We start from the raw sequence: 15,294 nt of genomic DNA on the forward strand, positions 1-15,294 counted from the left end.
CATGTCTTTTTGCCTTTTCTGAAAAGTGCATTAGGTCGTACCTGCCTTAATCCATGCTGGGTTAGATGCTGATGAAAAAGGAGGCAGGGAAAGCAGAATAAAGCAATAGCCTCACTACATGCCATTAGCCAAGCTTTGCTGCTACACCAGGCCCTGGAAAATGTGAGTGTATTGTCTTCCTCTGTCTATGGACTGCTGAATTTGGCTGACCAGGTTCGAGCTCTTAAACGCCTAACTTCTCTTGATAAGTTCTTCTCTCAAAAAGTGTGTTTTTGAGTGACTGTACTGAACTATAAAATTTTTCTTGCGGCATGTCTAATTTATGTGCAATTGTTTTCAACTCCCGTGTCTCGACCTGTCATTCAGGCAAACTTTATAACAGACAGCTATGACGTCAACCCTAACGTCGTCCCATGGCGGGAGGGTATGTGCAAATCAAGCTGCATTCAGCTCTAGATGCAGGAGAGGTGTGCCCCTGGATTGTCTTATCTCTTGTATTGAAGAGGAGCTACTGCGCATTTACAACTTTTAACGAGAGTCCAGGGGCAAAGATTTTTCGCCCCAGAGTGGAAATACGTAACCAATCAGACATCGTCGATGAACAAAACAACTTTACTCATCATTAACTTTTAAATATTTATCTAACACAACTAAAAAAAATACATAAATATATTTTGAAATATTTTATTTTTATGTTATTGTCTTATTTAAGGTAATGTGGTGAGTGATGACAGAACCCTTGCACCCTCTATTGGCCACTCGGTTTGACAAATCCAATCTAAATAAATACGTGAAAAGCAGACAGATGATGACCTCATTTTTTTTCCCTTAAGCTATATGTTTAGTTTAGATTTCAGAGCATCTCGGGTAAAAACACACCAGTCAAGATTTGTCACAGATTATCATACAACTACTTTTAAACAACTGCCAGTTTGAAGAAGGGGATAGAGCAGACATACTGATATGAATTTGTGACAACAGATATAGGCCTCAAAGTCAGTACTGTAAAAATGTGTTGTTTTTTTATTATTTTGAATGGTATTTTAACAGTATTAAAATAAGGATTATTGCTTTAGTGCATAAAACACACAATCAATCAATCAATCAATAAAATTTTATTGTCAATTACAATTGGCATTGCAATCGAAAAATCAGTTTCAATACAACCGTCCATCACATACACTTAAACAATGACTGTATAAAATGTGCGTTCTTTGCGTTGCGAAGGAACGCAGCCAGTCGGCCGCTGCTATTTCAGCGCAGCCGTTTGGCACATTCCTCGAAACAGCCCATTGTCCTTGATGTTATCAGCCGACCCACAGTTCAGGAAAGCATCCACAGGTGTCAGCGGGGGAGGGGGGTAGCCGGGGGCTTTTCTGAGCAATCTCCGCCATAACAATCCAGGAGTTGAGATAGGGAGGGAATTCAAATATGTTATTTGTTATGAGACAATCTGCACTGCCTTTCCTGTCAGCTTTTAAGTCTTTTGCTGGCTCCAAATGGTAAATCCAATTTTCCAAATTATTGGGCTTTTTCGTGCTTCACTTCTAGATGCTATCCCATCTCCACTTGAGTTCAACCACCAGTCTGCGTTCCAGCACAGCCAGCTTTTTGGCTCTGCTCCATTCACCTTCCAGGTTTGTCCGTTCACCACCATACTGAGCGCGTCATGCAGCCGGCAGCCTGATCAAGGCCAAATGGCTCTGACATCCGCTATATTTGCCGATACTTCAAAAATCCACAAAAAACAATAAGTAGAGATCCCAGTATCCTTAATCCAAATGTGAAAGTTTCAAACGTCCAGGAATGACAAGGTCAAAAGACACACCGTTTTCCTCCAGGAATTTAGGGTGTATCTCACAAAATAAGTCAAATCAGGACCGGACGGGTCCCCCTTCCGTTGCCTACCCGTCGAAAAAAATGTATCAATAAAATTGAGAGACCAGCTTACCAGATCCATGTTTTTCAGAGTTCGGTTGATATGAAGAAAGTGCTCAGAAAGACATGACATAGCAAAGCAGAAGAGGGGGGGGGGGGGGGGGGGGGGGGGTAAAAGCTGCAGAGAGAGAAAAGGCACGACCGACCTTGGAGAGAGACAGAGACAATGCTTTCAGATTCTAATAAAGTAAGATGTGTCTTAAGCGGTTCAAATGTGCTTTTGAGAACAACAACGTGTTGTTTTTAAATTGCTTTTAACTATGTTTTAACCATATAAAAATTTATAAATTGGATGAAAAATACGTTTACAATACTGACAGGATAGGAAATATAACCGTAATTACTAGAAGACCTCATCAAAACCAGCTACACTCAACTCAACAACACTTTTTTTTTAAATTTGTCATGTTCTCTCTCACACCCCAGCTTGAGGGTCCACAGAGATGAATTGTTGTGCTATTATTAAATCATATCCCAATCCATAATACCATAAATATCAGTGGAAACCTTCCTCTTCAATTAATGTGTATGAGATGCTATCAAGTGATTTACCTTTGTTCCCTTAGCATGATGTACGTAATGAAAAAGCAGGAGCAGGGTTGGGCTCTTTTGCATCTATTGTTATTGGCACATCTTTCTCAGGGTGAACAGAAAGTATGCATACATAGAGCAGATCCTGAGAACCCTCAACTTGTTAAGGACGGGGACTTTATACTGGGGGGAGTCTTCTCTTTTCATGTCAGCTGGAATGAAATAGAGACTGCTTATATGGAAAAACCTCTGCGCCTACAGTGTACCAGGTAATCTATTTAACTTGATGTCATTAAAGGCTTTGGTGTTGGCAAAAGGTTTACATAAGAAAAATCTTACTCAAACTCGATTTTGAAATGTTTGGACTTTTATTTCTCACTGTAATATTGTTTTTATTTTCATCAAGGACTGATTATGATGCCAACTGTTTAAAACCTTCTCAATCAAGTTTGAATTTCAGAGAGTTCCAGTTAGTCCAGGCAATGCTTTTCACCATTGAAGAGATCAATAACAGATCAGACATACTACCAGGCATTTCGCTGGGCTATATAATTTATGACACATGTGGATCCATTGCTAGAAGTGTTAAAGTGTCCCTGGCCTTGGTTAACGGTAATGAAAATGTGTCTGCAACTTCTGAGACATGTACAAGAGCGGCACAAGTACAGGCTATAATGGGAGAGGCATCGTCATCTCCAAGCATGGCTATAGCTACTGTAATTGGACCATTTAATGTCCCACTGGTGAGTATGGTTGTTAAAACTTACACATTTTTGATAGTATTATAAAAGACAATGTGACACGATAAAAGAAAATGGGGGGAAAAAACAGCACCTTCTGATCTAAGACAGTGTATTCATTTTATTTTAGATAAGTCAATTTGCCACATGTGCTTGTCTCAGTGACAAATCCAAGTATCCCTCATTTCTCAGAACAATACCCAGTGACTACTATCAAAGTAGAGCACTGGCCCAGTTGGTGAAGCACTTTGGCTGGACTTGGGTTGGAGCTGTTAGAACCAATGACGATTATGGCAATAATGGCATGGCTGCATTCACAGAAACTGCAGCACAGTTAGGCATTTGCCTTGAATATTCTCTAGCCTTTTTCAGAACAGATCCATGGGACAAGACACAAAAGATAATTGAAATTATCAAGTCTTCAACCTCAAGGGTGATTATTGCTTTCCTCTCCCAAGCTGACATGGATGTTTTCCTACATGTGCTTTCCAGCCACAACATGACCGGCTACCAGTGGGTCGGCAGTGAGGCTTGGATCTTTGATTTTCAAAGTGCCTCGAGAGATAATAATCACATCTTAGATGGAGCCATAGGCCTTTCCATCCCGAAAGCAAATGTCAGTGGTCTCAAAGAGTTCATACTCAATGTGAAACCACTCTATATGACAAACAACGACTTGTTTATTGAGTTCTGGGAGGCATTATTCGACTGCAAGGTCAAACAATCAAATTCAGATGAGATCCAGAGACTCTGCACTGGACATGAGAATCTAACTGGAGTGGAAAACAGCTTCACTGACATGTCACTCATGCCCATGTTTAACAATATGTATAAAGGAGTGTATGCAGTGGCCCATGCTCTCCACAATGTTCTAAGTTGCAATAACACATGTAACAATAAAACACTGCTAGATCCACTCTTGGTGAGTCTGAGAGCAACATTATTTTTTAATTAAAAATGAATGTAATTTAATTAAGTTAAATAATGTTCTTAAAGAAAATGTTTTAAAATGCAAAACATAAGATCTCACAAATGTTTGTACATGAGATAGGATAACTTTACAAAGTTTATTAAGTATTCATACTTAATTTCTTAGATTTTACAGAATATAAAAAGAATACACTTCAAAACAAAGGAAGGAGATGAAGTTTACTTCAATGAGAATGGAGATCCAGCTGCCAAATATGAAATTATAAACTGGCAGCCTAAAGAAAATGGCCCTGTGGACTTTGTCACAGTCGGTTTTTATGATGCCTCTTTACCTGCCGACAAACAGATGAATGTGCAACAGAAGTCTATAATCTGGGCACGGAATTCAGCGCAGGTAATATTCTTGCATAAACTTAACTTATTCAGTCTCATGTTATGGCAGCGTATTTATCTACCTGTCTTAGCAAAAAGACCCATGAAAATTTCACATGTTTTTTTTTTACCTCATCCCTATGCCGTTTGTGTCCATTCAGGTACCTGTTTCGGTTTGCAGTGAGAAGTGTCCCCCAGGAACACGTAAAGTTCTCCAGAAAGGAAAACCCATGTGTTGCTTTGATTGTATAAGTTGTGCAGAGGGAGAAATAAGCAACAGCTCAGGTCAGGTAACATTTAATACACAGAAAATATTCTAAAATCAATCAATCAAAAAAAAAAAAAAAAAAACACTGTTTGATTGATTCACTGATGTAATGAGAGATATTTAAATATTTTGATGAGAAATATTCATAACTGTACATTACTAAAATTGTGTAATCTCTGATTTTAAAATTATAAAATATATTTCAATAATATAATAATAAAGCACTTTCAATGCTATTAAAAGTATTCAAACAACATGATAGTCATAACTTGATTTGAGACTCGTATACTGATAATTATTTTAATGTAGAAAGTCAAAACCAAAATGTGAGCACATATTTAAGTATCTCACCCACTGTTGTGATTTTTCACGAGATAATTATTGATGGCATCACTTTGTGTGAAAGTTAACAAATAACAAATTTAAGGCTTGAAATGTTTAAAATCGTTTCAATGTTATTTTTCAGATTCTGTCACCTGCGTTAGGTGCCCAATTGAATTCTGGCCAAACAGAAGAAGAGATGCCTGTATACAGAAGGAGGCTGAGTTTCTGTCACATCAAGAAATGATGGGAGCATTGCTCACTGTAGCATCTGTAGTCGGAACGTGTATGACTGTGGTTGTTGCACTAATTTTTGTCAGATACCAAAAAACTCCTCTTGTGAAGGCAAACAATTCTGAGCTGAGTTTCCTGCTGCTCTTCTCCTTAACCTTGTGTTTCCTCTGCTCTCTGACCTTTATCGGAGAGCCATCTGAGTGGTCCTGTATGCTACGCCACACAGCATTTGGCATCACCTTTGTACTTTGCATCTCTTGTGTTCTGGGGAAAACTATGGTGGTCTTAATGGCATTTAATGCAACACTCCCAGGCAGAAATGTGATGAAATGGTTTGGGCCTACACAGCAGAGGCTTGTCGTTCTGGGATTCACACTTATACAAGTTCTTATTTGTATCCTCTGGTTAACAATTTCTCCTCCATTTCCATCCAGGAATTTTAAAGAAATCAAGGACAAAATAATCTTGGAGTGTGCTCTGGGTTCAGCTACAGGTTTCTGGGCTGTGCTTGGCTACATAGGACTTCTTGCCACATTATGTTTTATTTGTGCTTTTTTGGCTCGAAAGCTGCCTGATAATTTTAATGAAGCCAAATTTATCACCTTCAGCATGCTAATATTCTGTGCTGTTTGGATCACTTTTATTCCAGCGTATGTCAGTTCTCCTGGGAAGTTCAGTGTTGCTGTAGAAATCTTTGCTATTCTTGCTTCTTCGTTTGGATTGCTGATTTGTATTTTCATCCCAAAATGTTATATCATGTTGATAAAACCAGAGAAAAATACAAAGAGGAATATGATAGGAACTGGACCATCAAAATAGTTCATGACAGCAATGTATGATCAAATGCTTTTGGAATGAGATTTAGTTTTTTTTTGGAACATTTTCCATATAGAATCACTTAACTTTGGTTCATCTTGTTTCCTCATTTATGTTAAAGCAGAAATAAGCTGTTTTTATCAGCCATTGCTGTAAACCTGATTAGTCATTGATTCGGTGATTCCAAATTAATTTAAGTGGATAATAATAATAATAAATGGGCACAGTGGTGCAGTGGGTAGCGCTGTTGTCTTGCAGCAAGATGGTTCTGGGTTCAAATCCAACCCTGGGCCTTTCTGCATGGAGTTAGCATGTTCTCCCTGTGCATGTGTGGGTTCTCTCCGGGTACTCCGGCTTCCTCCCAATGTCCAAAAACATGACTGTTAAGTTAATTGGCTCCTTTAAACTGTCCTTAGGTGTGAGTGTGCGAGTGAATGGTTGTTTGTCCTGTCTGTCTCTGTGTTGCCCTGCGACAGACTAGCGACCTGTCCAGGGTGTACCCCGCCTCTCACCCAGTGAATGTTGGAGATAGGCACCAGCACCCCCCGTGACCCCACGAGGGATTAAGCGGGTCAGAAAATGGATGGATAATAATAACAATATTAATAATATTAATAATAATAATAATAATAATAATAATAATAAAAATTGTTTCAGGAATTTACCACATTGTCTTATTTCTTTCAATGTATGCATTTGTGTTATTGTGTTTTGCACATTTTACAGAATTGTTCAGAACATAGATAAAATAAAATAAATATTTTTTTGTTTTTACACGTCAGAATGGTCTGATCATGAATCATCATGGGTTACCAGTAAGACAGAAGGAAGAAAAGATTGAATATTAATGTTGCTTTTATAAAATACATTAAACACTGTCTACTAAGTAGAAAACATACCAAAAAAAAAAAAAGAATATGTGGATTACCTATCACCTGTGGCATCACTGGCATGATGTGTTAAATGGGGCACAAAAACTCAACACATAGCAGCAACTAATTTTTTTGTAATGCATATGACCTCACTTTGATAAATTTTAAATGAAACAGATAAATTAGCATAAACCAACACACTAGAAAATCCATTTAAATAAGCTAATGGCAATTTACATTGTATACCTAAAATTTCAAATAAAGGCTTACTGATAATGTTAATTTATTGAACAGAAAAGAGTCACATCAATCCTTCTCTGAGCCAACAAGACCAATCAAAACTAGATGGTTGCACACTATCTAGCAGAACATAAACGTAACGTGTGCAATTACAGTATTTTGATTGAACGATCTGAGTTTGGGGCCAGAGCCGGCCCAAGGCACAAGCGAACTAAGCGTTGGCTTAGGGCCCCAAGGCTACTAGGGCGCCCTCGAGAGTAATCGAAAAAAGTTATTATTTTTTTTTTTCCCATGTATAAATGGTGATATCTGTATGATCAAAGATATTGTGCAAAAACACAATTTCAACAGAGTGTTACCTAGTTATTCTTACTGCCTCTGTAACTAAAGCTTTGTTGCGCCGTTGCCTCCTGCCAAGAAAAGAAAAAGAAAAAGTGTTTGCTGGCTCCCACCTCCTGACATGCATACACACCGCACATCTAAAACACAGATGGTTAGACGACACAATGTCGCAAAAAAGAACATATCCATCGGGGACAAAGAAAAGAAAAGGGAAGAAAGAGGAAGCGGAGTAAAAATGTGAAGATAAAGGTATGTTTGAATCTTGGCTTGCTTGGTTGGCTAATGTTTTTAAAAGAGATTTGTTTAGCCAAGCAGTTAATGGCAAACTAGCTAGTTAAAAACAATAGAAGTTTATTTTTTAAATATAACAAATCATACTAACATGTTTGTATTTGTGTAGCTTTACCTTTGATTGAATTGCTTCTCGGGGTTGGCCCTATATAATGACTGAAATAGTGGGCCCCAAAATCAAATTTTGCTTAGGGCCCCATGGAGGCTTGGGCCGGCCCTGCTTGGGGCCGGAGTATTTGTGCCCCACAGCTGTCTACCGAGAGCGCGTTGGGCATGCGCACTGTGATTTCAGATGGTCATTTGTTAAACAAATTTTGCTGGGCAGTCTGGAGTGTAGAGGATGAACATGAACGGTTCCATCACACTTCCCTGCTTTGTCCATGTACTGCAGACCAGCCTGTCAGAGCCACATTCCTGTGTCTGATTGAACCTGTTGAAAAATTGGTTAAGGCCATTCACCCAACCTAAATCTCCTACAGCCTGCAAGGTTGATTTGTGACCTAAATTAGTTTTCAGGCTCTTTAAAACCCCACCGATGTTGTTCGGCAGCAGCTGGTCCTCCACTGTCTTCATGTTGATGTTCTTTCCATCCTGGATGTCTGTGCACATTTATCTGGGTCATGGCAATTACATACAGGCTAAAATCAGAGGCAACCTGACTTTCACTCAATACTTTTATGAAAATGTTTCAACATCAATCCAGGAGTCTTTGTCAGATCTGGTTGCTCACACCTTGAGCAACCTGTAGTTGTTCTGCTACATCTATATGTTGCTGAAGTGCAAGAGTTTTTTAGGGGATTCATAGCAAAGGAAGTGAATAGATATGCACAAGCCAATTTTCATTACTTTATTTATTTTTCTGTCTTATAGTCTGGTTTAGAGTACATACAAAAAACAACAGACAATAAACATGTGTACAGTTTTTTTTTTTTATTAAATCGTGCAAAAGATAAAAAGAATAACCATTCATATCTGATAATTTAACTGACTGTTGACGTATTCAGGCAAAGGTCAAAAGATTAAAAAAAACATTATTGCTATTTAAGTTAAAGTGGAAGATGGGAAAATGTATTTAGGCTGAAATAAACAATACCCACAAGTAGATTTCCTTAGTCCTCTATTTTCTAACAACGACAAAGCCTGGGCACAAAAACAGAGCTCTTAACTAGTTGGCGAACATTTTCTTTCTGTAGGATAATAAAAGTGTAACCTTCTGTTAAAAAAAAAATCGTAACTGTATTGATGTTTTTTGCAGTTTTGCTTTGTGTCTGGATTCATCTTTCTATTCACTGATGTATCACATGTCATGAGTTCTCAGTTCAGCTTTTTCAAATTGTTTCTGAGCTTCTATCAGAAGTGATTATCATTGCCTTTGAGGTTTTTTTTAAGTAGATCTCTGGTATGGTTACCAAGTGCTTTTTAAAAATAATTTTCAGACTTCTTTTTCATTTGTTCACCTTTCTTCTCCTCCCCCACCTTATAAGTCCACAGAGATAAAATATCACTTACTAATACTGGGTCCATAAGAGCATAGGAATAAGACCAAGTCTGTGCATGGTACTGTACATGTGACACTACCTATAGGTTGCTCAGCATGATGTATACAAAGGAAAGGTTTGGGCACGGTTGGACATTATTACAGCTTTTGTTGACAGCATCTTTTTCTCAAGCTGAAGAGCCAGTATGTAGACAGTGGGGATATTTTGAAAACCCTCAACTAGTGAAGGATGGAGACATTATGTTGGGAGGACTTTTTTCTTTCCACAATAACTGGAAAGAAAGAGAGGATACTTACACTGAAAAACCTCTGCCACTGCAATGTACAAGGTAAACTCAATGAATTCTCAATTATGATTGAAAATGTTGAAATAAATCTGAGGTATTAACCACATCAGGCACAGCTACTTTAAAGCACATTATAATTTTCTGCAATGTTATGGTTCTGTTTACAGTACCTGCTTTTCAATTTTCTTTGATGCTGATTTCATTTCCAGAACTATCTGAACAATTTGCAAATTATTAATAATTGTCTAAATAAAGTTTGAATTTCAGAGAATTCCAGTTAGCCCAAGCTATGCTTTTTGCCATTGAGGAGATAAATAACAGCTCAGTTCTACTACCGGGAATTTCTCTGGGCTATAAAATATATGACACCTGTGGCTCCAATGCCAAAAGTGTTAAAGTTGCATTGGCCTTGCTTAGCGATTATGAAAATGTGTCTGCTCCTGCCAAGGAATGTGTGAGACCTGTGCATGTGCAGGCCATAATGGGAGAAGCCTCTTCCTCTCCAAGCACAGCGATAGCTACTGTCATTGGACCATTCTTTATACCAATGGTGGGTGAGAACTAGAAACACTATACTTTTGTGAAAAAGTTAGGTATCCTTATAAAGTAAAAATGTGTTGCATTTTAATTAGCATATATAAACATTTGCTTTATTTTTAATTTTTACTTCAGATCAGCCACTTTGCCACATGTGCTTGTCTCAGTGACAAATCCAAATACCCCTCATTTCTCCGAACAATACCCAGTGACTACTATCAGAGTAGAGCGCTGGCCCAGTTAGTGAAATTCTTTGGATGGACTTGGGTCGGAGCTGTTAGAACAAACGATGATTATGGCAACAGTGGCATGGCAACATTCATAGAATCTGCACAACATCTGGGCATTTGCCTTGAATATTCTTTATCTTTCTTTAGGACAGATCCATCGAGCAAAATCCAAAAGATAATTAACATTATAAAAGCTTCAACTTCAAAGGTGATTGTTGCTTTCCTTTCCCAAGCTGACATGGATGTGATTATACATGAGTTTTCTAGCCACAACTTAACTGGCTACCAGTGGGTGGGTACGGAGGCTTGGATCTTTGATTTTCAAACCGCTGCAGGAGATAAGAATCACATCTTAGATGGAGCCATAGGCCTTTCCATCCCGAAAGCAAATGTCAGTGGTCTCAAAGAGTTCATACTGAATGTGGATCCTTTGTTTTCATCAAATAATGAATTGTTCACAGAGTTCTGGGAGGCATTATTCAGCTGCAAGCTTAAGCACTCAAATTCAGCGGAGATGCAGAGAGAGTGTACAGGACTGGAGGATCTCACAGGAGTCGAAAATACCTTTACTGACATGTCACTCATGCCTATTTTTAACAATATGTATAAAGGAGTATATGCTGTGGCCCATGCTCTGCACAATATCCTCAGCTGTAATCAAACATGTAACAGCAATGTGCAGCTAGATCCATTGACGGTGAGCTTGGTATTTACTGTAATCTTAATAAGACACTTGAAATTAGTTAGAAAATATAGTCTTGTGTGACAGCCTTTCATATGCAAAATACTGTATGACTGCACAAGGAAATTAAGTTTCATTACTTATTATTTTTTTAGATTTTACAGCAAATAAAGGAGATTTATTTCAAGACAAAGGAAGGTGATGAAGTATACTTTAATAGGAATGGAGATCCAGCAGCAAAATATGAAATTATAAACTGGCAAAGAAGAGATAATGGCCCCGTAGAATTTGTAGTAGTGGGTCTCTACGATGCATCATTACCAGCAGACAAACAGATGGATGTGCAAATTAAGTCAATTATATGGGCTCAGAATTCACTGAAGGTATGCTTCTAAACAAATAACATTATCATTATTATTATTATTATTAGTAGTAGTAGTAGTAGTAGTAGTAGTAGTAGTAATAGTAGTAGTAGTAGTAGTAGTAGTAGTAAGAAAACCTCTATTTAGCGATGAGGGTTCCACTTAGATATAACTTTTTTTGGTCCCAAAGACCCATATTCAAGATAGCATAAATGTCATATGAAACTATTAAACAAGGCAGCATTGGTACCTACTGTAATTATTTATCAGGAAGAATGATGATACAGTATATTACTGTACACTTGTAATATCTGCATCCACTAGCATCAATTACAAAAATCTTAATTAATTAATTTTCTGGTACAGATGCCTGTGTCAGATTGCAACGAGAAGTGTCCCCCAGGAACTCGTAAAGTTCTGCAGAAAGGAAAACCCATTTGCTGTTACGATTGCATACGTTGTGCAGAAGGTGAAATAAGCAACAGCATAGGTAAGTTAGGACTTAAAGAAAACAAATTACTTGTAACTAAATTAGGTTGCTATTTAAAATAAAGTGCTTCTACTTTTTACTGTATATATTGCACATTTATTTTTTTATTGATTTCTATTTTTGTTCTTTTTTTAAAAGTGCATTTAATTGTGTGTATGTTTTTTATCAATAAAATAATTGCAAATAAGCCTTTAAAAATACAGATTCAATAAGTAAGTTTAACATCCCTTTTGCCATGATTTTACAGATTCTGTCACCTGTGTGAGATGCCCCCTTGAATCCTGGTCAAATGAAGATCGAAATGCCTGTGTAAAGAAGAAGGCCGAATTTCTTTCATATAAAGAAATAATGGGAGCATTGCTCGCAGCAGCTTCTTTATTTGGTACATGTATGACTGTTGTTGTAGCAGTCATTTTTGTTAAATACAGGAAAACTCCTCTTGTGAGGGCAAACAACTCTGAGCTAAGCTTCCTGCTGCTCTTCTCCTTAAAGCTGTGTTTCCTCTGCTCTCTGACTTTCATCGGCCAACCCTCTGAGTGGTCCTGCATGCTGCGGCACACAGCATTTGGCATCACGTTTGTCCTCTGCATCTCCTGTGTTTTAGGGAAAACCATAGTGGTTTTAATGGCATTTAAAGCTACACTTCCAGGACGAAATGGGATCAAATGGTTTGGACCTACACAGCAGAGAGTCAGTGTTCTGGGTTTTACTCTTGTGCAAGTCATCATATGTATCCTCTGGTTAACAATCGCTCCTCCTTTTCCTTCCAAGAACTTTAAAGGATTCAAAGACAAAATTATCTTGGAGTGTTCCCTTGGCTCTTCTGTTGGCTTCTGGGCTGTCCTTGGCTACATAGGACTTCTGGCCATTTTGTGTTTTATTTGTGCCTTTTTGGCTCGTAAACTGCCTGATAATTTTAATGAAGCCAAATTTATCACCTTCAGTATGCTGATATTCTGTGCTGTATGGATAACTTTTATTCCAGCATATGTCAGTTCTCCTGGGAAGTTCAGCGTTGCTGTAGAAATCTTTGCTATTCTTGCTTCTTCGTTTGGATTGTTAATTTGCATCTTTATTCCAAAATGTTACATCATTCTAATAAAACCAGAAGAAAATACAAAAAGGAATATGATGGGGAAGGGTGCCCTGAAATAAGTCATATCCTAGAACAATGTCTTCATAAGTCAGTTTGATGTTATTTATATATTTTTTAAGAAAATGTCATAAAAGTAGAACAACAAAAATTCCAGAATATAATTGGAAGTTATTTATAGAGGTTATTATTTGTTAATGGGTGAAAATCTTCCTTTTTCTGCTTAAGCCAAAGTCAGAAGCTACATAATATTGTTTCTTGAAATTTTCATGTAAGGCAATGTATATGTATATTTAAAATATGTATATAAACAGAGGCTTTGGCTTTGATGAATATTGAATGGGATATCATTTTATAAAGGAAACGATACTGGCAGCGCAGTCAAGACAGTTTGGCCAAAACTTTACTAACACCTTTGCAAACCAGAAAATTTAACAGTATGGTTAGAATTGCTATTTTTTGTATTTTTTCAATCTTTTATTAGGGTTAATAAACACCAATATATTTAAAAAAATATAAATGCAATTATTTAATGCTGTTTAGTAGCACTAGTAAAATCAACTTTATCCATAGAAATCACTCATCACGGGTCAAAAACAAAGTACTTTACAAGTCAAGTCAGTTCTATTTGTATAGCGCATTTTAGCAGCAAGAGGGTTCAAAGCACTTTACATCATGAAAACATAAAAACATCATACACACATCGAAATAGTCACTGGTTGAGAGACCAGTAACAAATTCTTATCTCCTGCAGCAGTTTAAATTGTATCAGGTAAAAACATCAATACATATCAAATATGTTGGTAAATGGTCCTCTTAATATGGGCTGAAGCTGCTCTAAACAGGTGGATTTTCACGCTTAATTTAAAACAACAGTTTCAGTTTCAGCTGATTTGCAGTTTTCTGGAAGTTTGTTCCAGATTTGTGGAGCATAGGAACTAAAAGGTGATTCTCCAGGTTGGGTATGCAGAGATATACCAGAAGCAGAAGATCTCAGTGGTCTGGAGGGTTGACACAGCAACAATAGGTCTTTCATGTATTTTGGTGCTAAGCCGTTTGGTGATTTATAAACTAACAGAAGTATTTTAAAGTATTTTCTCTGAACTACAGAGAGCCAGTGTACGGACTTTAGAACTGGGGTAATATGCTCTATTTTAGTGAGAACACGAGAAGCAGCATTCTGGATCAGCTGCAATTGTCTGATTAGTTTAATTAACCCTGACACTCCTCCCATGCTGTCTTAAATAAGTTTCATGCACCAACCCTGCAATCTTGCTTATCTGCTGCTTTGCAATCAGTTCATTTCACACTTCTGTTTTCTGATCTTAATAAGCTCACCACAAACAGCAAGACCGTGCCTGATTATTGAAAGCATTTGGTCCAGTGTTTCCTTTCATGATTGCAATGTTTCAACCACTGTATTTTCCTGCCTATCTCTTGTTGAACATCTACCAAATTTTCTGTCTGCCCTTCTCAGCCCTGACCACCTGTCCACAACCAAAGCAAGTCTTCCAGATTCAAACCAAGCCCATCCATGCTGCTTTTCATCTTAGCTGCGGGCAGCCAGTACTCAGCATCACCACATTTTTGAAAATAAACCTTTTCAAATGCAACACCATGTCTGACTCACAATTCGGGTTCCCTGCCTTGCCAGGACATTTTAACCCAGTATGAATAAGTGAGTCTTTAGTTGCTTCTTAAAAGACTCACCAGGATCGAGACATGGCAAAGATGAGACCAACACATTCCACAACCACTACTCTAATCATTTTACCCACGGCTGTCCAAAGTGTGGCCCGGAGGGACATTTGTGTCCCCTGAATTGATTTGATTGGCCCCTTTAGGTAAATATTGCTAATCTCTAGTAGATCATTGGGTTCCCAGCCATATCTCATCACATAACCAAAAGGTAGTTTAGTTGGGTGAACTGGATATATGATTAAATAAAGTATTATTATTAATAAAAGTGGAAAAAATTATAAAGTGAATTTAGAAAATCCTAAAATTTTTAAATTAATCAAGTAGAAGTAATGAATTTTAAATATTGGTTTTAGTATTTTCACCTTAAAGGTGAATTAGTCCATTCCACATCACCATACCCTGGGTTTGGGCTCAGAACGGATAGCACTTTGGAATGGCATCTGTGGTTTTGGGCAATAGCAAAAAACTGGCTTTCTAGTCCTTAAAGGGCAACTCACCCCCAAAGCAACATTTCTTTGC

The 15,294-nt window shown here is 37.7% G+C and overlaps 1 protein-coding gene and 1 pseudogene across 1 annotated transcript; both read left to right on the top strand.

Moving 5' to 3' along the window:
- The first annotated feature begins 2,616 nt into the window (after positions 1-2,616).
- LOC105932603 (extracellular calcium-sensing receptor-like) lies at positions 2,617-6,153 on the top strand. Its single transcript, XM_036128885.1, has 6 exons — positions 2,617-2,738; positions 2,930-3,212; positions 3,340-4,131; positions 4,306-4,533; positions 4,673-4,796; positions 5,246-6,153. The coding sequence occupies exons 1-6, from the start codon at positions 2,707-2,709 to the stop codon at positions 6,151-6,153; spliced, it is 2,367 nt and encodes a 788-aa protein (XP_035984778.1). The 5' UTR covers positions 2,617-2,706.
- A 3,816-nt stretch (positions 6,154-9,969) lies between these two features.
- On the top strand, positions 9,970-13,180 carry LOC118558376 (annotated as a pseudogene).
- The last annotated feature ends 2,114 nt before the right edge of the window (positions 13,181-15,294 follow it).

Source organism: Fundulus heteroclitus, unplaced genomic scaffold, assembly GCF_011125445.2.
Source record: "Fundulus heteroclitus isolate FHET01 unplaced genomic scaffold, MU-UCD_Fhet_4.1 scaffold_124, whole genome shotgun sequence".
In the NCBI taxonomy this organism is placed as follows: Eukaryota; Metazoa; Chordata; class Actinopteri; order Cyprinodontiformes; family Fundulidae; genus Fundulus; species Fundulus heteroclitus.